General features: G+C 41.1%; 3 protein-coding genes across 5 annotated transcripts; 2 read left to right on the top strand and 1 right to left on the bottom strand.

The window, feature by feature from the left end:
* The first annotated feature begins 2,515 nt into the window (after positions 1 to 2,515).
* On the top strand, positions 2,516 to 7,599 carry LOC115403185 (granzyme-like protein 1). 3 transcript variants are annotated; one of them, XR_003933188.1, is made up of 7 exons: positions 2,516 to 2,579; positions 2,699 to 2,846; positions 3,159 to 3,300; positions 3,543 to 3,803; positions 3,895 to 4,033; positions 4,093 to 6,854; positions 7,031 to 7,599. XR_003933188.1 is itself a non-coding variant. In XM_030112012.1 (6 exons), exons 1-6 carry the CDS (start codon positions 2,522 to 2,524, stop codon positions 4,158 to 4,160), a joined length of 816 nt encoding a protein of 271 aa, XP_029967872.1. In that variant the 5' UTR covers positions 2,516 to 2,521; the 3' UTR covers positions 4,161 to 7,599. The 3 variants fall into 3 exon arrangements, 2 of the variants coding, with proteins under 2 accessions (XP_029967872.1, XP_029967874.1); XM_030112012.1 differs by having other exon boundaries at positions 4,093 to 7,599; XM_030112014.1 differs by having other exon boundaries at positions 3,895 to 4,042; positions 4,098 to 7,599.
* A 1,212-nt stretch (positions 7,600 to 8,811) lies between these two features.
* On the bottom strand, positions 8,812 to 10,490 carry LOC115403628 (tubulin alpha chain-like). Its single transcript, XM_030112596.1, has 3 exons — positions 10,307 to 10,490; positions 9,913 to 10,061; positions 8,812 to 9,820 (listed from the first exon to the last, which is right to left on the bottom strand). Exons 1-3 carry the CDS (start codon positions 10,425 to 10,427, stop codon positions 8,843 to 8,845), a joined length of 1,248 nt encoding a protein of 415 aa, XP_029968456.1. The 5' UTR covers positions 10,428 to 10,490; the 3' UTR covers positions 8,812 to 8,842.
* A 4,325-nt stretch (positions 10,491 to 14,815) lies between these two features.
* On the top strand, positions 14,816 to 16,572 carry LOC115403632 (granzyme B-like). The gene is made up of 5 exons (XM_030112601.1): positions 14,816 to 14,894; positions 15,014 to 15,161; positions 15,472 to 15,610; positions 15,870 to 16,130; positions 16,266 to 16,572. The coding sequence occupies exons 1-5, from the start codon at positions 14,837 to 14,839 to the stop codon at positions 16,431 to 16,433; spliced, it is 774 nt and encodes a 257-aa protein (XP_029968461.1). The 5' UTR covers positions 14,816 to 14,836; the 3' UTR covers positions 16,434 to 16,572.
* The last annotated feature ends 4,431 nt before the right edge of the window (positions 16,573 to 21,003 follow it).

Raw genomic sequence — 21,003 nt, 5'->3', positions numbered from 1 at the left:
CTCCCGAGGCTAGCTACAGCACCAGAAATAGGGGTTTGCACTTACACCTCATTCTGAGCAAGTAGTGGGCTGGGACTTTCTGTGTGAAGTGTTTGCTTGGTTTTCCTGTTCATGTGGGTGTTTTGAATGTGAAAATGTGACGGCAGTTGAAGTAACTCTATGATTTCTTGTCAAAGAAATCTTTTAACTTTGAATGAATGAGGAATTATGATTTTGCATTCACATTCATCATGTAATTTTTCCTTACAACAGATAAAAATAAAACCTCTTAAAGGTCTGAAATTGAAAACTGATGTAGAAATGTATTCCTAGGATCAGTGCCTTTGCAAAACAGTTGAGTCAGTAATTGTACTTTTACCAGAGTATTTTTTCAAAGGTGTGTTTACTTCTAGTTATTGTAGTACTTTTGCAAGATCAATTAATGTCACTTGATGCATCAGACATTGTCTGCAGGAAGTAAGCTCACCACATATAGTTTCTGTGAGCTTGTTAACCACAGGCTGCATGAACTGAACATCATCAAAACAGAACATCAATTGTGGCTGAGCCATTGATCTCATGAGACAACCTGGACTCAACGGCTGCAAACAGTTTCTAATTGGGCATCAATCAAAACAGGTGATCCACTGGTTGATTGAGATAACCCGGACCCAGTGGGTGCAAGCGGTTTACTTAACCCCGGGCTCCTACCATGTGGAACCGGCTCCCAGTTCTGCTTCACTTCTCTAGTTTCTATGTAATGTTTCATGTGTCACGGATGATTGTGTCCCTTGTAGTCTATATACTCTCTATTTATACATGAAATGTATATAGATATAAGAAACTGTCTGTCCTATCTCCTTCTCTTTCTGTTCCCTCACCCAACCAGAATAGCAGAAAGTCGCCACCTCTGCCTGGTTCTGCAAAGGTTTCTTCCTGTTAAAAAGGAGTTTTTTCCTTTGTACAGTCGCTTATGCTTGCTCGTGTGGCTCTGTTGGGTTTTCTCTGTGAAAGTGTCAAGAGATGACTATGGTATGTTGTAATTGGTTCTTAATAAATATAGCTGGATTGAATTGAATTGAATTGAATTGAATTGAATTGAATTGAATTGAATTGAATTGAATTGAATTGAATGAACCCTCATGCAAAGTTTATTATTAGTTTGAACAAATAAAAAAAAGCATAGCAAAAAAAAACAGTCCCTTCAAAAGAGTGGAGCAAAATTACAAAAACCTATTAAATACACAATCATCAATCAATTCATCCTCTTTGCCAGTTTTATCGTGACAATGCGGTCATGGGGACACAGAGGAAATGCACATCCTGAAGTGTCTGACTCTTCATTCAGCGATGACAAGCATACACACCCAAATACAGCGGCTCGCAATTTGTGTTCAAACTTTTTGAACATTTCAACATTTTGTTACATTTCAAACATAAATGTAAATGTATTTTTTGGGACTTTTATGGAATAAACACAACGTGCCAAATAATTGTGAAGTGAAAGAAAATAACTTTTAAAACTGAAAAGTGTGGCATGTACAAGAATCTGGAGAAATGTAAGTCATGTTTAAGTTTTTTTTTCTTTCAAATATCCAAAGCTTTGAACGTCACACAGAGCACTGTGCAACCAACGACCCCAGAACAGAAAAGGTATGGCACAACGGCAACCTCACTAAGACATGGCTGTCCACCTTCCTGCACAGTTTTGATGAGCTCTCACACTCTTAATAATTGGCTCCTTCTCAGGGCTTCTACAGGGATTCATTAGGACATAATCATTAAATTCAGATGTGTTGTCGCAGAGGAACTGTGGGTAGTGAGGACCAGGAATTCCCACCCTTGCCCAAAGCTGAATGGGTGTCCTTGGAGAGCATTGATCAGAGGAGCAACTGAGAGGCCAGTGGTCACTCTGAGGGAGCTGCAGAGATCCACAGCTGAGGTGGGACAACCTGTTGACAGCACAATGATCAGTCTGAGTGCCTAGAAATGACTGTGTTGTATTTGGCGTGATATAAATACAGCTGAATTGAATTGAAAATTTCTGTTTGCAGATGCTCTCCATCCAATCTGGCTGAGCTTGAGCTATTTTTCAAAGAAAGATGGAAAAAAACTTAGATGGCCAAAACTGGCCGACACTCCAAAATATTCACAGCTGTGCAACTAAAGGTGGTGCTACAAAGGATTGACTCCGGGTTAAAAAAAGATTCAACATCAGGTATCATTTTCCTTTCACTTCACAATTACATAGCATGTTGTGTTGGTTTAACACCCCATTAAAATACATTTGCATTTATGGCTCTAATGTGGCAAAATGTGAAAAATTTCAATAAGTATGAAAGTCACTGAAAAGATCACAGTGGCATCTTCATGTTTCTTGATGGAAGACAGAGTTGTTTCCAGACAACTGGTCCTCATGCAAGCAACAGAAAGCGCAGCATGAAGGAAAGTATGAAAGTGTGGTCTCAGTTCCTGTCAGAGGTGCTGCGGTTGAACACAGAGGTAGTTGAGCAGAATCAAACCAGTGAACTTTCACATCTGCATGACCATGATCCAGATAAGCTGCATCATATATATGTTCCTGCTCGTCTCCATCACTGGTAAGATCAGATGAAACATTTCAAAATTATTACTCAAAAAGAAGGATGAATGCATCAGCATCTGATGTGGATACAAGCTGTGGAGTTTAACTTCTCTTCTATCATATCGAACAAATTAGGAGCTGTTGAGAGCAACATCGTGGCTGGGAGGGTTGCAAAGCCCCATTCCAGACCCTACATGGCATCACTCCAATTTAATGGAGCACATTCATGCGGTGGGATACTTATTAGAGAGGACTTTGTTCTGACTGCTGCACACTGCAAAGAGTGAGTTGATTTTTCTCACTAAAAGCAAAAACTCAATTGTCTTAACAATTTGTCATTGATGGATCATTTGTGGATAATATTGTGTAATGTCTCTGAATTGTTTGTAAAGAATACACTGTGTGAAAACATGGACATCATATGATATCAACAAATATTTCATGTCAGGAAACTTATTTTGTGTGTCGGAATCTACTTAAATTTGGAAATCTCTCATCAATACTCAATTCAGTTCTACAACTTGGCATCATATATAACTGAAATGTTTCACACTATTTTCATAATTTTCCAACCTTTCACTTCCCTGTTTGTTAGACCTCAAGAAATGATGGTGGTGCTTGGAGGTCACAACATCAGTGCAACAGAAAAAACTCAGCAACGGATTGAAGTGGCCAGATACCACCAGCATCCAAAGTTCACGCCGGGACAATATGAATATGACATCATGTTACTTCAGGTGAAATTAAAACTCAAGATGCATTTCATCAAACTTAATCTTCTTTGTTGAGTATTTTGTTGTCTGCTTTACAAGTGATATTACCACCATGTTTTAAGTTAATTAAGAACTTTAGCAGCATTATCTGACTTCACACATTTGCACAGAATTGGCTAAAAAGGATGGTATGATTTTAAAAAATTCCACACACATTAGTGTGTTCATGTTTGTTGTGACTTCCTGTTAAACTGCTCTCTTCACAGTTGAAAGAAAAGGCCAAGCTCAATAAGTATGTGAAGACTATTGGAATACCCAACAAAAATGGAAAAACTCCTGCAAACATCAACTGTGCTGTAGCTGGATGGGGAAGAACTGGAGACAAAATGCCTCCTTCAGATGTTCTGAGGGAAACTACAGAGAAAATACAATTCAGCTTTGAGTGTAAAAACATCTTTCAAACAAATTTTAACAGTGAACATATGATGTGCACCAAGTTCGACAGAAAGAAGGGAGGAGTGTGTCAGGTGGGAGACAATCTCAAGCATGACAAAAGCAAATTGCAAATGTAGTGTTTTTGCAGACTTAACAAGTCTTTATCTTATCCTTTTCTTGCAGGGTGATTCTGGTGGACCACTTATCTGCAACAAGAAGGTTGAAGGTATCACAGCTTACTTCAAGAAAGATGAGTGTTCTAATCCACGTTATCCTCACGTCTTCACCAAAGTGAATTACTTCAGTTCTTGGATCAAGAAAGTCATGAAGCCATCAGTGAATGTTGCATGAGTGTTTACTGACTGCTCGGTCAGTAGACACTCATGCAACATTCTGGCTGGCTGGGGTGTGATGGTCAAGGTGGCGTCCAGCCTTCTTTGCTTGGCTGAGAAGGAGTCTGAGGTTCATCCAAGCTCCTCTTTCTCTGGTGGTCCTTAAGTCCTTGGAAGGGTTTCGGTCTTGTCTGTATTTCTGCTGTCTTCTAAAAATAAAAATGGTGTTTGTGTTGTAAACAATGTCTACACAAGGTAGACTTATCACAACTGATTAAATGATTGTGGTGAACTTAATGGGCCGTGTTTCACCTCTAAAAGCGCGAGTGTGTGTTTGTTTTTTTAACGCTCAGCTGGAGCGCTGCGTGACTCTGGCGGCGTAGGACAGGTTCGGCTTGTTCACCTCAGGCCTGCGTTGCTGTCAGTGAGTTCACATATTACAGTGGCTTGGTTTTGATTTTAACATCTTCATATTTTGATCGACATGACTAAATCCAGAAAACTTCATTTCTATTTAATAGATCAGTGATTTGGTCAGTGATTCAGTGATTACAGGACAGTACTTCATATTACTTTTAGTATGAGGCTATTCAAAGATGATTTCTGCAAAAGTTTTACCCTTAAAATACTCTACGCTTTTCAAAAATTGAAGGCCAGCATGCCTGTGAATTTTTAGAAATTGCATTGAAACAAATCTCGAAGTTATTTAAATGAAATGAAAATAACACGTAAAAGGAATAACATATGAACAATATTTAAAAACTGCTGAATTAAAATAAAATCTCTGAATAGGCTATAGCTCATTTCTTTAAAACTCTTTCACCATTGTTTCATTTCATCGTCTTCACCACATGGTGCCACCGTCCTACCAAAAATATATTTTTATTGGGAAAATAAAGCAATGCCAGTGACAATTTGGATTTCAACCAACAGACGTAAGATACAGACAATAGACAATAATTGTGCACTTACCATTACAATGTAATAACACATGAGGACATTCAGGGAGCAAAATGTGTTCCAAGGTTTACTTTAATTAACTGACGGAGTCTCTGGAAAAAGCACTCTCATGAACAGGAAGTGGTAAGGTCAAAGGTTAATGTATGCGCTGCAACCAAAGACATCATACAAGTGGACACCTGGTTGAGGGTGGAGAGGCGTGCCTGAAGCGCCGCCATCTTACCGAGGTGGACTGGAGTCGCAGCAGTGCGTGTGTGTCTACGGAGGTAAGAGGCTTTCTTTCATTTCAAAGTGGAATTTTTCACTGAATTTCCAGAAGTTTTATTTGTTAAAAACATCACACGTGTTTTGTTATGACACAGGATGTTTAAATGTTTTAAAAACAAAGTCCAAGACAATCTACCTGGAACAGATGCCGGATTTCTTGTCCCTCTTGTGGATGTTCTCATTAAACCAGATACCTTGGACTCACTTTTCACAGGCAAAGTGTTTATAAAGAATAACATTTAGAGAGCTGGTTGTTATAGAGAAATAAACCTTGATGGGGCAGATTGAATTCCTCTACCCTGCCTCAAGGTTCTTCACAGAAAATATAGCTCACTTTACATTATTCAACATGTTAGCAGAGGTGTCAAAAGTATTTGCATTCACTACTCAAGTAGAAGTACAGATGAAAACGTTCAAAAAGACTTTTGTAGAAGTTGAAGTATCAACTCCAGCTTTTTACTCAAGTAAAAGTATAAAAGTACTGAATTCAAAACTACTTAAAAGTATAAAAGTAAAAGTAATGTGAGGGGAAAAAATGGCTACAGTGCAATCATAAAATACATTTTCTAAAATGTTGTAACGACTAATGTTGAAAAATTTGGAATGCACTAGAATAGGCTATCTGTTTCCACCTCATATGTCCATTGAAAAGGAATGCATTTCAGTAAATACATTACAGAACCGTGTGTGTACCACTGACAATTAACATGTGTTTCATGGAGCAGCAGATATGATGACTAGTTGTTGTCAAGGTGCAAATAGTAAAACATCAGATACATATTATCAATTCTCCTTTATTGATTAGCAGGTAAAATGAACGAAACCTGTCGTCTGCTGTTGAACAGTGACCCAAGATATACGACCAACGGGACAACAAGGAGAATGTTCTGGAGTGGCTGAGTCAGAGCCCAGACCTCAGTCAGGCTAATTTAAGGAGAAGATGTAACAGGCACTTCTAACATAAAGACTGACTTCAGTCAAGTAAAGGACTCATCCAACCACAATTAAATTAATTCTATTCGGAGGGCGGAATTTACGGTATCTGGTAAGCCGGAATAAAAACAAGTTGAAATGAAGTAACGAGGCAATTTTTTAAAATGTAAGGAGTAGAAAGTACAGATAATTACATGAAAATGTAAGGAGTAGAAGTTAAAAGTCGTCCAAAAAATAATTACTCCAGTAAAGTATAAATAACCAAAATATCTACTTAAGTAAGGTAACGAAGTATTTGTGCTTCGTTACTTGACGACTCTGCATGTTAGTGGTGCTTACTTGAGACCCTCTTTTGGCTGAAATACATTAAATACACAAAGTGTTTAGTCCTGCTGATCATGTTTTGTAAAAACCCATGAAAACTGTTGATCTCAAAGCTGACATGAAATCATCACATTATTCATTCTGACACATTTTGAGCTTTCAGTGGCTGACTATATACATGCAATATGCAGTGGCTGACTTCAGTGGAAGTTAAACCCGACCAAAAGAAGGTGCTGGGAAGAAGATTGGAGGAAGATCAGACTAAATCTGGATGAGAGACACTGATGCTGGACGCCATGGCCAGAACAAAACGTCATCAATAAACAAGTATTTTATAGTTGCAGTAGTTTACAGTAGAATTATAATTCAAAATATAACTCAAAGCTGACAACTATACTCAGATTTGTGAAAATGTTTTAATTTAGTGACTTGACAGCATCATTAGATCAAACCTCGACAATTTTTCAAAACTCATTTAACATTTCTTCTCTCATACTTCACAGGTCTACAATATAATTCTCCAAAGACAATGACAACACAAACTGCAGAGATTCATCCGATCATTGGCTGCAGTCTGCCTTCCCTCCATGACCTTTATACCTCCAGGACCCTGAGGCGAGCCCAAGATGGTGGCCGACCCCTCCCACTCTTCCAAACTCTCCTCTCTGGAAAGAGGTTCCGGTCCACCAGGACCAGAACCTCACCACACAAGAACAGTTTGGTCCCCTCTGCCACCGCTCTCATGAACAAGGCCTCAGTCCCCCTCTGACAATCCAATGACCAATCTCCCCCCAACCCCCCTCCCAACCCATCCACCCCAATTCCTCACCTCCCACCCTCCAACACGTGCACAGTAACTGACTACGCACTACAATCTTTAGCCCCCATAAACATCACTGTGTAATCTTGTAAATTATGTTAATTCTGCAAATCGTTGGCATATTTATTGTTATTGCTATTGTGTTTATTGTTTGTTGCTGAATCCCTCAATATTTTACACTTGTGCATTTTTAAATGTTTTCTTTTGTCTGTTTGCACCTCCACCAAAACAAATTCCTCGTATAGTGTACCTACCGTACTTGGCAATAAACCCGTTTCTAATTGTGATTCTGACAACAGTGTGCACATTTACTATGTTAAATTGTTTACTGTAAGTCTCGGTTATATTGTGAGTCATTAGAGGAATCACTACAGGACCACCAGTTCATAGTTGTTTGGACAGTCACTGACGGCCAGCATAACTAAGCCTCTTAACCCATCTAAATGAAGCTATATAATATGACTCATTCTAGTTGGATACCACTGAGGCCCCCCAGCCTCTATGTTTGATGTTTCTCTGGTCCAATGCAGCTGAATGGGTCTCTACCCAGCGACAGAATCCATCACAGATCAGGATTGTAATACCCAGGTGAATGAACTCTGCACTACAGCACTCTGCTGGCATAAAGTAGTAACTACATTAAGACAACTGACATTAAGTGAACCCATTGTTCTCAGCAAGCACATGTAAAATATTCTATGTGAAAACTGAGCCAACATATCAACATGCAAATCACATGAATGATTCCACTAAAAAAATGATCGATCACTTTGAAAAGCCCTGGAATTTCAATTATAACCTTCACAATTGTAAATGGGAAATTTCTACAAATCTTCATAAGATTAGTGAGTTCACATAACAATGAGGGAAGACTGAACAGTGACATGAAAGAATATTCACAACTTGGTTTGAAAGGTCCAACAGAACTTTTATTGATCAGAACATAATGAGTTAAACACTGGCATATTTAAAAAAAAAAAATCCTGAAACCTGGAAAAGGTAATGCCTCAGATGAAAATCTGGAAAAGGTAACACCATCGATGAAGATCTGTGAGCTATAACAATACAAATTAAAATCTGGAAAACATAACACCACAGATTTGTTGAGAATGTGTCTCAGCATTTTTTTTGGAAGATGTTTTTACATTTTTTTTTTTTTGGAATACATGTCTTAACATTTTTATTTGGAACATATCTTCACATTTTCTTTTGGAATGCAAGCCTTAGCATTTTTTTAATGTGTTTTTACATTTTTGGAACACGTCTTATTTTTTTTGGAACATGTTTTTACTTTATTTTTGGAATATATGTCTTAACATTTTTGTTTGGAACATATCTTAACATTTTCTTTTGGAATGCATGCCTCAGCATTTTTTTGTTTGTGTTTTTACTTTTTTTCTAATGCATGCCTTAACATTTTTTTAACGTGCTTTTACAGCTTTTTTGGAATGCATGTTTACATTTTGTTTTTGGAAGGTGTCATATGTGTGACCCTTCAGTACTCCTCTCCCTCTTCATCCTCCTCTCCAATGCTGTCAGTGCCAACCTCTTCATAATCTTTCTCCAGGGCAGCCATATCCTCTCTGGCCTCTGAGAACTCTCCCTCCTCCATCCCCTCTCCGACATACCAGTGCACGAAGGCTCTCTTGGCGTACATGAGGTCAAACTTGTGGTCCAGTCGGGCCCAGGCCTCGGCGATGGCTGTGGTGTTGCTCAGCATGCACACAGCCCTCTGCACCTTGGCCAGGTCTCCTCCAGGAACCACAGTGGGAGGCTGGTAGTTGATGCCCACCTTGAAGCCTGTGGGGCACCAGTCCACAAACTGGATGGTGCGTCTGGTCTTGATGGAGGCGATGGCGGCGTTGACGTCTTTGGGCACCACATCACCGCGGTACAGCAGACAGCAGGCCATGTATTTACCATGACGTGGATCGCACTTCACCATCTGATTGGCTGGCTCGAAGCAGGCGTTGGTGATCTCTGCAACAGACAGCTGCTCATGGTAGGCTTTCTCAGCAGAGATGACCGGAGCATAGGTGGCCAGAGGGAAGTGGATACGGGGATATGGAACCAAGTTGGTTTGGAACTCTGTCAGGTCGACATTCAGAGCTCCATCAAAGCGGAGGGAGGCTGTGATGGAGGACACGATCTGGCCGATGAGCCTGTTGAGATTGGTGTAGGTTGGTCTCTCGATGTCCAGGTTCCGGCGGCAGATATCATAGATGGCCTCATTGTCCACCATGAAGGCACAATCAGAGTGCTCCAAGGTGGTATGAGTGGTCAGGATGGAGCTGTAGGGCTCAACCACTGCTGTGGAAACCTGGGGTGCTGGGTAGACAGCAAACTCCAGCTTAGATTTCTTCCCATAATCAACAGAGAGTCTCTCAATCAGTAGGGAGGTGAAACCAGAGCCAGTTCCTCCACCGAAGGAGTGGAAGATCAGGAAGCCCTGAAGGCCAGTGCATTGGTCAGCCTGTGAAACAAGCCATTACGTAACACTTTGTTCACAGCCTTGAATATGCAACTTAAAGTGGTTGTTCAGAAAATCAAGGATGCCAAACTCACCAATTTACGGGTCCTGTCCAGAACCAGATCGATGAACTCCTTGCCGATGGTGTAGTGTCCACGGGCGTAGTTGTTAGCAGCATCCTCTTTTCCTGTGATCAGCTGCTCAGGGTGGAACAGCTGACGGTAGGTTCCTGTGCGCACTTCATCTGTAAAATGCAGTATTCAGAAAACAAATTAGGAATGCCAACAATCTACACAAGCAATGAGTGGAATAACGTCAGTATACATCTGGTGCTGTGAATAAGAAGAAACAAGACCATATGCATTAAAAAATACCAGAATTTTTTCAAGCTTAGGTGGTAAAAAGAAAATGTGAAATGATCCTGAAATAAAATGTAGGACTGATCAGGAAGCATCCAAACTCGATCATCCAATACTACAGATGACTCACCAATAACAGTGGGCTCCAGGTCAACAAAGATTGCCCTGGGAACATGCTTTCCTGCTCCAGTCTCATTGAAGAAGGTATTGAAGGAGTCATCGCCTCCCCCAATAGTCTTGTCTGAGGGCATCTGTCCGTCTGGCTGGATCCCATGCTCCAGGCAGTACAGCTCCCAGCATGCATTTCCAATCTGGGCTCCGGCTTGGCCAATGTGCACAGAAATACACTCACGCTGGGGAAGAGTGAAAAAAATTCCGGTTACTTGAATGAGAGCGATGACTACTTTGATACGAACCATAAACAGTGAAGAAGAAATGCTTGGCCTGAAGAAAATAGATAACTACATTATCATCTTGTCAACTTATCAACTGAAACGTTTCATTTAAAATCGTTGGAGATGAAGGAAGTTTGAAATCCACAAAGCTGTCTCAATTCAACTGTAATCCGACTGAAATTTTTCAGGAGAGAAAAAAACTAACTTGTCTTCCTGATATGAAAGTCCCGGTATGCCAGTATCTGTCTTCTAAAAGGGACTGCCCTGAAAAGTTTTACCACATAAACTCAGCTCAAAATTACAACCGCTATAGTAACGTGCAACTGTCGACAGTAAAAGCGTTAAAGACACCTGATAACGGTTATTTAATCTATCTTTTACCAAAGAACATAGGCATTAGGAAACCTGAAAAGACACGCTCATTTCGAAGCTTTCTCAAGCCTTCTTACTCACCATTTTGACTGTTCGTCCTTCGACCGATGTACAGGATTCAGACCCAAGGCAGAAGTGAGGAGGAGAGGACGTGGCCGGCTTTATATATCCGTGGAATTCGCGGGCGCAGCTGGGCGGGAACGAGGGGCCGTTAAATAAAAAAAAGAGAGAGACAGAAGTCCATAAAAGTGCCTGACACTTTCTCCGCTCTTACATTTTTCGCCTTATCTTTCAGTTGAAATAGACTTTTGTTTGTGAAAAAAAACACTACAGCTGTCATGCTTCACATGGCGTCTCTGATGTTTTTATGTGTTTGTTTTTTTAGTGTGTGTGACATTTTAACATGTTTCTCGTAGTTTTACATTCAGGCTCCTTGCAGGCTTTAATGAGACAGTTGTTGCATTCGAGTCTTTCCTGCTTATGGTATTTATCATTCTAAAACCTAAAACTCAGTATGAATCAGAATAATATAATGTAACATAAAAATGAATAGGGAAACAGCAATATTGTGATGACTGAATGATAATAATAGCAATAAAAATAAAAGTGATTATAAAATTGAACTATAATAACATATTATGTCTGTTTTGCACTATGTGAAGCACTTTGGTGCGGCTAAGCTGTTTGTAAATGTGCTCTATAAATAAAGCTGACTTGACTTGATATTATTTATAACAATTTTGATAATAATAGATATAACAATGCAATATAATAATGATGATGATCAGAGTCATACAATCAAAATTTTGTAACGACTGGCCTGGTCACTACTGACAGCTGTTTACTGGTGAAATAACTAATATCAGACGCTCTTTTGGCTGAAATACACTAGATAAAAAAATTGTTTACTCCTGCTGATCATGTTTTGAAACAAACCATGAAAATTATCGATCTCAAAGCTGACATGAAATCATCACATTATTCATTCTGGTACATATTGAGCTTTCAGTGGTTGACTATATACATGCAATATGCAGTGGCTGCAGTGGAAGTCAAACCCGACCAAAAGAAGATGCTGGGAAGAAGATTGGAGGAAGATCAGACTGAATCTGGATGAGAGATACTGATGCTGGACGCCATGGCCAGAACAAATGTACATACATTGCACTTACACCTTATTCTGAGCAAGTTGCAGGCTGGAACTTTCTGGATGGAGAGTTTGCCTGGTTTTCCTGTTCATGTGGGTGTTTCGAATGTGAAAATGTGAAGACAGTTGAAGCAACTCCACGATTTCTCGTCAAAGAACACTTTTAACTTTGAATGTATTCGGAATTCTGATTTTGCATTCACATTAATCAAGCAATTTTTACTGAAAACAGATAAAAATAAATCCACTTAGCAGTCTGAAATTGAAAGTGATGTGGAAATGTGTTCCTAGTTTCAGTACTTTAGCAAAATAGTTGAGTAAGTAATTCTACTTTTACCGGAGTATTTTTTTCAAAAGTATCTTTCTACCTATTGCAGTACTTTTGCAACCTCTATTTTTGTCACTCCATATGTCAGAAGTTATCTTCTTTAATATTGCCTGTCTGCAGGAAGTAAACACACCACATATGGTTTCTGTGAGCTCGTTAACCACAAACTGCATGAACCTTCATGCAAAGTTTATTATGAACAGGCACTTCAAAAAAAGCAACAAAAAAAAAGAGAGAGAGAGAGAAATAAAGTCCCTTAAAAAGAGTGGAGCAAAATTACAAAAAACTTATTAAATACACAATCAACAATCAATTCATAATCTGCCAGTTTTATCCTGACAATGGGATCATGGTAGGGTCATGGGGGCACAGAGGAAATGCACATCCTGAACTGTTTGACTCTTCATTCAGCAATGGCAAGCATACACACCCAAATACAGCGGCTTGCAAAAGTGTTTACACTTTTTGAACATTTCAACATTTTGTTACATTTCAAACATACTAATGTAAATGTATTATTTTTTTAATTTAATGTAATAAACACAACATGCCAAATAATTGTGAAGTGAAAGAAAATAACTTTTAAAAACTGAAAAGTGTGGCACACACACAAGAATCCAGAGAAGTTTAATTCATGTTTAAGTTTTTTTTTTAAATCAAATATCCAAAGGTTTGAACATCATGCAGAGCACTGTGCAACCAACCACCCCAGAACAGAAAGAGTATGGCACAACTGCAACCCCACCAAGACTTGTCTGTCCACCTTCCTGCACAGTTTTGATGAGCTCTCACACTCTTGGCTCATTCTCAGGGCTTCTACAGGGATTCATCATGACATAATCCTTAAGTTCAGATGTGTTGGGGCAGGGGAAACAAAAAAACAAGAACTGTAGCCATCAAGGATCAGTAATTCCCACCCTTGACTGAAGCTGAACGGCTGTCCCACGAGAGCATTGATCAGAGAAGCAACTGAGAGGCCAGTGGTAACTCTGGAGGACATACGGGTTGTCAACAACTTGGGGGGGACAACCCGTTCACAGGACAATAATTGGTCTGAGTGGCAAGAAGAAAACCATTATTGACACAAATCTGACAGAAGTCTCATTTGCTGTTTGCCAAAAGCCATGATGGGGGACAATGACCAAAAATATGCAGCCAGAGCTACAATGAAAGGGTTAGATGAAGTTCCATTCATGTCTTTGAATGACCAATTCAAAGTCCAGACCTTAATCTGTGCTGCCTAAAAGTCTTCAGCTGATTCAAAGTGCTGCAGCAAGAGTTCTGACAATCACCCCAATATTAACTTCTCTTCACTCGTTTCCAGTTTAATCAAGGAAAGAATTCAAAATGCTTCCTTTAACCTATAAAGCTCTTAACAATCACCCCCCTTCAAATCTCGAAGAGCTGTTTGTCCCATACTGCCCCCAGGAGAACACTTGTTTCTCTGAGTGCTGGCTTACTGGAAGTTCCTAAGTTCATAAAAAGTAGAACAGGAGGCAGAGTTTTCAGCCATCAGGCTCCTGTGATGTGGAACCAGCTCCCAGTTTCAGTTAGGGAGGCCGACACAGTCTCTACATTCAAGTCTAGGCTTAAGACCATTGCATTTAGTCAAGCTCACAGCTTGGTCTAGTTCAGGCCTCCCTGGACCGTTTCATTAAAGTTGCTACCATAAGTTAAGACTGGAGGACCAGCACTGAGCTTCTCTTCTCTCCTTTCTCATTCAACATGTCATTAAACTATTGTCATCACTATTAACCATTCGTGATTTTGAGATCATGAATCCTGTCCTGAACCACCTGAAGCAAGTGGAGCAATGTGGAGCTGATTCAGAAAGTCAGTCTGTCAGTCCTCTTCTTTTCTCTTTCTGTCCCCCGACCCCAGTCAGAATAGCAGGAAGCCACCACCTCTGGGCTGGTTCTGCAAAGTTTCCTCCATTAAAAAAGGGAGTTTTTTTTCCTTTCCACAGTTGCCTACACTTGCTCATGTGGAACTGTAAGGTTTTCTCTGTAGAGGTGCCTACAAATGACTGTGTTGTATTTGTCGCTATATAAATAAAGCTGAATTGAATTGAATCCATCTGAAAAGCTCTGCCATTAAATAGTAAATTTCTGTTTGCAGATGCTCTCCATCCAATCTAGCTGAGCTTCAGCTATTTTGCAAAGAAGGATGGACAAAAACTGACCAAAAAAAAAAAGAGGCCTTTTTCATGTTTCTCGACGGAAGACGAGTTGTTTCCAGACAACAGGACTTCATGCATGCAGCAGAAAGTGCAGCATTTTAGCATGAAGTGTGAAAATGTGGTCTCAATTTCTGTCAGAGCAGGAGTGTTTTAACACCTGCACACACTTGTAATGAGGGGGCTGCAGTTTAACACAGAGGTGGTTGAGCAGCATCAAACCAGTGGGCTTTCACATCTGCATGACCATGATCCAGATAAGCTGCATCGTATATATGTTCCTGCTCGTCTCCATCACTGGTAAGATCAGATGAAACATTTGAAAATTATTACTCAAAAAGAAGGATGAATGCATCAGCAAATGATGTGGATACAATCTGTAGATTTTAACTGCTCTTCTATCATATCTAACAATTTAGGAGCTGTTGAGAGCAACATCGTGGCTGGGAGGGTTGCAAAGCCCCATTCCAGACCCTACATGGCATCACTCCAATTTAATGGAGCACATATATGCGGTGGGATACTTATTAGAGAGGACTTTGTTCTGACTGCTGCACACTGCAAAGAGTGAGTTGATTTTTCTCACTAAAAGCAAAAACTCAGTTGTCAACAATTTGTCATTGATGGATCATTTGTGGATAATATTGTGTAATGTCTCTGAATTGTTTGTAAAGAATACATTGCGTGAAAACATGGACATCATATGATATCAACAAATATTTCATGTCAGCGAACTTATTTTGTGTGTAGGAATCTACTTAAATTTGGAAATCCCTCATCAATACTCAATTCAGTTCTACAACATGACATCATATATAATTGAAATGTTTCACTGCATTTTGATAACTTTCCAACATTTCACTTCTCTGTTTGTCAGTCCTCAAGAAATGATGGTGGTGCTTGGAGGCCACAACATTAGTGCAACAGAAAAAACTCAGCAACGGATTGAAGTGGCCAGATACCACCAGCATCCAAAGTTCACGGGACAATATGAATATGACATCATGTTACTTCAGGTGAAATTAAAACTCAAGATGCTTTTCATAAATTGCATCTTAAAAAACTTCATCTTCTTTGTTGAATAGTTTGTGATCTGCATTATTTATGATATTACCACCATGTTTTATGTTAATTAAGAATTTTAGCAGCATTATCTGACTTCACACATTCGCAAGGAATCGGGTAAAAAGGATGGTGTGATTTTTATTTTTTTTTTCCCACACATCAATGTGTTCATATCTGTTGTGACTTCCTGTTAAACTGCTCTCTTCACAGCTGAAAAAAATGGCCAAGCTCAATAAGTATGTGAAGACTATTGGAATACCCAACAAAAATGGAAAAACTCCTGCAAACATCAACTGTGCTGTAGCTGGATGGGGAAGAACTAGAGAAAACATGCCTCCTTCAGATGTTCTGAGGGAAACTACAGAGAAAATACAATTCAACTTTGAGTGTAAAAACATCTGGGGCATATATTTTAACAGTGAACATATGATGTGCACCAAGTTCGACAGAAAGAAGGGGGGAGTGTGTCAGGTGGGAGACAATCTCAAGCATAACAAAAGCAAATTGCAAAAGTCATGACACAAATTGTCATCTATTCATTAAAAATAAAAACAAATGTAGTGTTTTTGCAGACTTAACAAGTCTTTATCTTATCCTTCTCTGCAGGGTGATTCTGGTGGACCACTTATATGCAACAAGAAGGTTGAAGGTATCACAGCTTACACCAAGGAAGATGACTGTTCTAATCCACGTTATCCTCACGTCTTCACCAAAGTGAATTACTTCAGTTCTTGGATCAAGAAAGTCATGAAGCCATCAGTGAATGTTGCATGAGTGTTTACTGACTGCTCGGTCAGTAAACACTCATGCAACATTCTGGCTGGCTGGGGTGTGATGGTCAAGGTGGCGTCCAGCCTCCTTTGCTTGGCTGAGAAGGAGTCTGAGGTTCATCCAAGCTCCTCTTTCTCTGGTGGTCCTTAAGTCCTTGGAATGGTCTCGATCTTGTCTGTATTTCTGCTGTCTTCTAAAAATAAAAATGGTGTTTGTGTTGTAAACAATGTCAGTGAAACATCTCACAATACAGGGAATGATCGCACCTGATTAAAGGTGCTGTAGGCAGGGTTCTGCATCTCCGCCATCTTGCTTAAGGTTACCTAAGCAAGATGGCGATTTGACCCATCTAAGATGGCGATTTGAAACCCAGCACAGCCAATCCTGTCCTGTTTTCTCTGACATCACACCCTTACACAAGTTAAGCCCCTGCCACAAGAACGTGCGACAAAACGCCCCTCGACCAATCATGGTTAGAGCCTCATGGGCTCTTCTGATTGGTCAAAGATACCTGGAAATGTCGAGATTCCTTTTCAGCTCAGAACAGAGACAGATGGAAACTCTGCGCCCTCGCGGTAGTACAATTATGCTATACTCGTAAAGGATTATCAATGGATACTCTAACATTTAATCCAAAGAAAACACAGAAAAATTAGCATTGACTAGAAAAATCCTGCCTACAGCACCTTTAAATGGCCGTGGTGAACTTACTGGTCAGTGTTCTTCCTCACGTCTTTTCCAGGGTTGATATTTATCTTCTGTGATAAACAGGTGCAAAGTTTCTCCTCATTGTAGCGGCCCCCTTGGAATCTCCCAGACGAGAGTTTCAACAGATGTTTCTTTAATTTCTTCACAAGGAAGAATTACAATGAAACCCATGAACACCGTGAAAACTACAAGTAAGAATAAAACAAAACCCAACACTTCCTTTTAGTTTCACAAAAATAATATTCAACTGATTTTTACACAAATCCAAACCATCCATACAACTAAATACATTCTCCAGGGTTTTACCAACACAATAAATGCAAATGAATAAACAAATAAACAAATAAACAAAGACACCCCAAAGCAAAACAGCTCCCCATTCCCCACGATTAAAGAAGATGCTGGGAAGACAATTGGAGGAAGATCAGACTGAATCTGGATGAGAGACACTGACGCCATGGCCAGAACAAATGTACATACATTGCACTTACACCTTATTCTGAGCAAGTTGCGGGCTCTAACTTTCTGTATGGAGAGTTTGCCTGGTTTTCCTGTTCATGTGGGTGTTTCGAATGTGAAAATGTGAAGGCAGTTGAAGCAAGTCTATGATTTCTTGTCAAAGAAAACTTTTAACTTTGAATGTATTCGGAATTCTGATTTTGCATTCACATTAATCAAGCAATTTTTACTCAAAACAGATCAAAATAAATCCACTTAGCAGTCTGAAATTGAAAACTGATGTGGAAATTTATTCCTAGATTCAGTACTTTAGCAAAACAGTTGATTCAGTAATTCTACTTTTACCAGAGTATTTTTTCAAAAGTGTCTTTACTTCTACCAATTGCAATACTTTTGCAACCTCTTTTTTTGACACTCCATATGTCAGATGTTGTCGTCTTCAAAGCTCGTGTCCGGAGTTTTGAAAGAGAGAGGTTTTTTTAATCCAACATCTGGAGGTTCCGCCCTCCCTCTGCTTTCATGAGCGACCAAGCCACGCCCCTTTGATTGTGCACGCGAATTATCTGTCAGGTGAAAATGAGAGCCTCCGAGTCCTACAGCATCCTACATGTTTAGCTGTTTACGGTGGATGTTCAGCAGACAATGGATATATCCGAGGTAAGCGCGGCGGCTGCAGCGTAGCTAACTCTCCTCTGCCTGGGCGAGCGCGCTGCTCTCTGGCTGCGTCCACACTTTGATTGACAGCACGACAAGGCAGAAGCTCGAAATCTATTGTCTGAAGCTGTTTTTCGGATAACATGGGGGTCTATGAGACGAAAGCGGGGCTCATAAATAAATTTTTATGTTGCTTTATGCTAATATTATATTATTGTATCGAACCAGACTAACACATTTAAGCTCTGCTAAAAAATGATACATACATTGGAAACGAACAGAAACTCCGGACACGAGCTTCAATATTGCCTGTCTGCAGGAAGTAAACACACCACATATGTTTTCTGTGATTTCGTTAAGCACAAACTGCATGAACCCTCATGCAAAATTTATTATTAACAGGCACTTAAAAAAAAAACAGTCCCTTCAAAACAGTGGAGCAAAATTTCAAAATACCTATTACAGTAAGTACAAAATCATCAATCAATTCATCCTCTATGCCAGTTTTATCCTGACAATGGGGTCAAGGTAGGGTCATGGGGCACAGAGGAAATGCACATCCTGAAGTGTTTGACTCTTCATTTAGTGATGACAAGCATAGCTACACTTCTCAGAGTAGCATGAATGAGCTGTGTCACGATGGGATATGCCTCCAGTGTATGCTTCAGAAGCATTAATCTCATTATTCAAATCCTGATTGGCTGGTGATTGCGATGCCCACCGAGGGTGGAGCCACCACAAGCACCTCTTCTAGCTTTGCCCAGCAAGAAGGGCTGTCTGGTGAGACATCTCACTCATGCTACTCTGAGAACCGGGGTTACGTTCAGTAACCTAAAGTTCTCATTCATAGCATTTGTTTCGATGTCTCACTATGGGATATGGAAACTCCCGTATTGCCAGACATGCTTATCTCGATCGACCACCAGCTCTCAGGAAAGGTCCCCTGCCCTAAAAGAGCCCTGCAGTCAGTACTGCATGAGCCAGACTCAGAGCAGGGATGTCCAGCTTATAAAAGCAGACGAAGGTGAGAGGTGAAGACCAGCTTGCTGCTGCACATATCTCCTGAATTGACACGCCTTTACACAGGGCCCAGGATGCAGCCAGGCCACGTGTAGAATGAGCCCGCAGGCCCGCAGGCTCGCAGGGGCCTGAAGACCTTCACACATGTAGGCCAGAGCGATCACTCCCACAATCCAGTGGGAGAGCCACTGCTTCGTGATGGGTCTGCCCCTGCAGGGGCGAGCCCAGGACACAAAGAGCTGGTCACTCTTCAGAAACCCCATATAAATGTCCATATAAATCCGCAAGGCATGGACTGGACACAGCATGTGCAACCGCCATTCTTCAGGAGAAGAAAAAGGCGGTGGAGAAAATGCTGTAAGAACAATAGGAGAGCATGAGCCCACCACCTTGGGCACGAAGGCCAGGTAGGGCTTCAGTGACACCCTGACATTCCCAGGGGCAAACTGAGTGCACGAAGAGTGCACTGAGAGTGCATGAATGTCACTAACACGCTTAGCAGAGGCTAAAGCTAGAAGCAGCGCTCTCTTCAGAGACAGATGCTTCAAGCTAACCTCCTCCAGTGGTTCAAATGGAGCTCCGGAGAGCCCATTTAAAACCACCGCCAAGTCCCATGGGGGCGCCAGCGGCCGAGAAACAGGAAGCAGCATGCGTGCCCCTTTAATGAAACAGCAGACCAAAGGATGTTGACTGACCGTTTTTCCACCAAACCCCACATGGCACACGGCAATCGCAGCCAGATACACATTTATCGTGGAGAAGGCTATACGTTTTTTAATCAAGTCCTGCAAGAATGACAAAATAACACCAACAGTACACTGAAAGGAGATGTGTCCTTTTTCCTGACACCACTCCTCAAACACCCTCGACTTACAGTCATAAAGAGACCTAGTGGAGGATGCTCTAGCGCTCTGAATAGTGTTAATGACATTCTGAGGGAGTCCAGCAGCATTTAAATTACACCACTCAGGGGCCAGGCCCAAAGAGCCATGCGCTCCGGATGTGGGTGAAATACTGCTCCCCCTGCCTGTGACAGCATGTCCCTGCTGAGGGGACGCTGCCACGGCTGCCCCAACAGGAGCTGATAAAACTCCGCCAGCCAGTGCATGGCCGGCCAATGCGGAGCTATCAGAACCAGCGTGTGGCAATGCTCCCTGACTCTGTCCAGAGTCGGGGGAAATCAAAGCCAACAGGGGAAAGGCATACAGGAGGACCGACGGCCAGACGTGCGCGAGCGCGTCCACGCCGAGCGACACACCTGAACTGTGTACTGAAAAAAACAGCGGCCATTGCGCGTTCTCTCTCGACACGAACAGAGCCACAGCGGCTCTGCCAAAGCTGGCCCACACCTGCTCCACAATGGCTGGATGTAATATCCAGTCCCTGTAGAGCAGCGCGCCCCTGGACAACAGGTCCGCCCCCCGGTTCAGAGCCCCTGGGACATGGGAGACTCTCAGAGACTGGAGGCAATTTTATTTTAATAAAATGCATCAGCCGGCGAGTTCGTTTTGGTCTTTTTATTAAGCTGTACAGCCTGAGAAGTCACACAGTCAACAGAGTAACAGAGTGAGTTCTGCCCTCGCAGGGGCGTGCAAGCCTCTAATAACTATCTGCTGCGTTCACTCCCAGGGGCCTTGACTGCACCCAGCCGCAGGCTGGATACAGGAAGACTCCCACGAGTGCCCGCAGCTGCTACGCTAAGATTATCAGGAAAAGTAAATTCTAGACAAAG

This window comes from Salarias fasciatus, chromosome 16 (assembly GCF_902148845.1).
Source record: "Salarias fasciatus chromosome 16, fSalaFa1.1, whole genome shotgun sequence".
Taxonomy (NCBI): domain Eukaryota; kingdom Metazoa; phylum Chordata; class Actinopteri; order Blenniiformes; family Blenniidae; genus Salarias; species Salarias fasciatus.
Note: the sequence above shows the minus strand (reverse complement) of the source record. Positions and strands in the feature narration are given on the sequence as shown.

What these genes read in the sequence shown, in the direction of transcription:
- LOC115403628 (XM_030112596.1), bottom strand. Translation starts at nt 10,427, where the DNA reads ATGCCCTCAGACAAGACTATTGGGGGAGGCGATGACTCCTTCAATACC. An exon ending in CCTGGAGCCCACTGTTATTG is followed by an intron (nt 10,062 to 10,306) that starts GTGAGTCATCTG and finishes TGCATTTTACAG; the next exon opens with ATGAAGTGCGCACAGGAACC. An exon ending in TGGACAGGACCCGTAAATTG is followed by an intron (nt 9,821 to 9,912) that starts GTGAGTTTGGCA and finishes CTTGTTTCACAG; the next exon opens with GCTGACCAATGCACTGGCCT.
- LOC115403185 (XM_030112012.1), top strand. Translation starts at nt 2,522, where the DNA reads ATGACCATGATCCAGATAAGCTGCATCATATATATGTTCCTGCTCGTC. An exon ending in ACTGCTGCACACTGCAAAGA is followed by an intron (nt 2,847 to 3,158) that starts GTGAGTTGATTT and finishes CCTGTTTGTTAG; the next exon opens with ACCTCAAGAAATGATGGTGG. An exon ending in CAGTTCTTGGATCAAGAAAG is followed by an intron (nt 4,034 to 4,092) that starts TCATGAAGCCAT and finishes GTCAGTAGACAC; the next exon opens with TCATGCAACATTCTGGCTGG.
- LOC115403632 (XM_030112601.1), top strand. Translation starts at nt 14,837, where the DNA reads ATGACCATGATCCAGATAAGCTGCATCGTATATATGTTCCTGCTCGTC. An exon ending in CCTGCTCGTCTCCATCACTG is followed by an intron (nt 14,895 to 15,013) that starts GTAAGATCAGAT and finishes CTAACAATTTAG; the next exon opens with GAGCTGTTGAGAGCAACATC. An exon ending in ACTGCTGCACACTGCAAAGA is followed by an intron (nt 15,162 to 15,471) that starts GTGAGTTGATTT and finishes TCTGTTTGTCAG; the next exon opens with TCCTCAAGAAATGATGGTGG.